Source organism: Alosa alosa, chromosome 21 (assembly GCF_017589495.1).
Source record: "Alosa alosa isolate M-15738 ecotype Scorff River chromosome 21, AALO_Geno_1.1, whole genome shotgun sequence".
Taxonomy (NCBI): Eukaryota; Metazoa; Chordata; class Actinopteri; order Clupeiformes; family Clupeidae; genus Alosa; species Alosa alosa.
The window spans coordinates 21,342,351-21,344,850 of NC_063209.1; the positions used below are offsets into that span (position 1 = coordinate 21,342,351).

Sequence of the window (2,500 nt, forward strand, 5' to 3'; positions counted from 1 at the left end):
ATTAATTTTCTTCAAATTCCTTTTCCATTGACTGTGACACTCCATACAGCATGACTGAACACAATGCAAGAGATAGCTATCAGCAGAATAACGATATTATGATCTCTGCGAGAGAATAATCTTTTTTTTTCCCCTTTTTTTCTTTATTGTAGTACACTACATGTAGTCAAACTAAGCCCACTATGAGAGATTCGTATCAGCAAGGGGATAGTGTTCAAATCCAAAAGTGTGAGAAATGCCCCAATTTTTCTCTTTCTCTATCAGGCTATCATCACAGCAGACTACCCAAAGCCCAGCCTAGAGATGGAGTAGGGTGGAGTAGAGAGAGAATAAAGACATAATGGTGCAATCTGTGTGAGGAGAACCTTTGCTCTTTTCATGCACTGTGCTACAGAAGAGCAGTAGAGAGACATCTTCTACATGTACAATGGCCACCAGGATAATATGTACATAAGTGGCTCATTTGATATTTTACATTTGTATTATGGGACAGGAAAGTGCTGGGAAGCGATGGTTGATTTTTGTAGTGAGGCCAGGATTGTATAAACTCTGTGCACGCCGTGAGCGTGTTCTGCATACAACCATAACCATACGTAACAGCCATGTTCAAGCCATTGCTCATAACCCAATCAAAACATCAATTTTGCTTTTTAATGTTATTGAATTATTTCTCAATTTGCAAGTAATTCCAGCAGTGTGCTATTGGACCAAACAGAAATCCCTGCATAATGGCAAGCTTAAAAATCTAAAGTGTTATTCTCAACTCAGTAATGCCATAAGCATTTATGCCTGTGGATATATTATGGTTGCAGCCTTCCTGTTGCCTGGTGATTTACTCTCATTCCGTGTACAGCTTAAGCTGTTGGGAGGCTTGAGCTATTGTAAGCATGACTGGAGCCCTGCGCAGGGTCCAGGTTTAGAGAGCCCTGTGCTCCTAAGCCCTTACGCGTCGCTCACCACCTATCAGGAGAACAGCACAGAGAAGGAGAGCTGTCATCATACTTACATATAGTCAATAAACGCACTGACTCGGAACACAGATGCAGAGAGAAACGCACAAACACACACACACACACACACACACACACACACACACACACACACATGCATGCATGCACGCACACGCACACACACATATGCATGCACAGCGGGACAGGATAATGAGGGCATTATCTGCAGCTCTCCCCCTCTCAGAGCTTGATAACATAAGAACGGGTGCTGACACCCAGTGCTGCTTACCCCGCAGATTTCTCAAGACACGAGTGCCCATGAATATAATTGTGCAAGTGAAGATGTGCTGGACAAGTGGATAGAGAGGTGTGTGTGTGTGTGTGTGTGTGTGTGTGTGTGTGTGTGTGTTTTAAACGCATGTATCTGCAAACGCGTTCCTGTCAGAGGGAACGAGTAGCTATAATGGTTAATCTGCATAGAGATTTGTTTTGTTTGATATGAGGTGTGTGTGTGTGTGTGTGTGTGTGTGTGTGTGTGTGTGTGTGTGTGTGTGTGTGTGTGTGTGTGTGTGTGTGTGTGTGTACACATGTGTGTGCACGCTTACACAGTAAAAAGAAAAGATAACTGATCCACCCCATGCTTGGACTCTATAATTCCTCCTGCCTGGATGTATGCATGTTTAAGTACCCTCGGAGTCAATGATGTATACATAAAACATGCTTATGTGGGATATGGAGCGTAAATAACCCTGGATAAGGAATACATTTGAATACTATTGTGGACACTGGACATGTGTGTGTGCGCACGGAATGTGCTGGTGGTGTACCTGGGCATGGGAGGGGGGCAGGCCTTTGCGGATGTAGACCCCGAACAGGGCGTCCTTGCCCAGGGAGATGTTAAACTTGAGGAACTGGGGCTGGCTGAGGTGGAGCAGGGACCTCCAGAACACGCCAGGGGGGATCTCCTGGGTCACCCGCCGGCCGATCTCCAGGTCGCCTGTGTCGATGCTGCTGTTCCGCAATGCCCACACTCCTTTGGGGAAAAACAACAACACAGAGCAGAGAGGATGATGGGAAAATATAGCCATGGTCTACTGCTCTTTCTACATGAATTGTTTTGAAGGTTTGAGTGTCCATTGTGTGCGGTCATGTATAAGGATTGATGAGTGCAGCTAAATCATATTCATACACATTTATCAGGAGTGGCTGATGTGTCCACTGACTGCCTATTCTGTATCAGTAATGGCAACCAACTCTGCGCCAACTCAACTACTTGAAAAAACAATGGGTTCCCAGAAAAGGCACGGCTCTCTCTCTCTCACACACACACACACATTCTCTCTCTTTCTCTCACACACACACACACACACACACACACACACACACACACACACACACACAGGTAGGAGGCTGTAGAGTGTACCGTTGGCTGCTTTCTTCATCTCCATAAACACCTCATCTAGTTTGGCAGGGTCAGATCTGGCAAGAAGAGAGCGGCACTAGCTTTGCTTAATATTTGAGAGGCTCTGTAAAACCCAGTCCTTTGAAAT

General features: G+C 45.3%; 1 protein-coding gene across 1 annotated transcript in view; it reads right to left on the reverse strand.

The window, feature by feature from the left end:
• Window positions 1–2,500, reverse strand: part of LOC125286030 (teneurin-2-like) — a 215,446-nt gene that overhangs the window by 55,769 nt on the left and 157,177 nt on the right. The window contains 1 exon segment of the mRNA XM_048230689.1: window positions 1,778–1,983. Within this exon segment, the coding sequence (XP_048086646.1) occupies window positions 1,778–1,983 (206 nt within the window).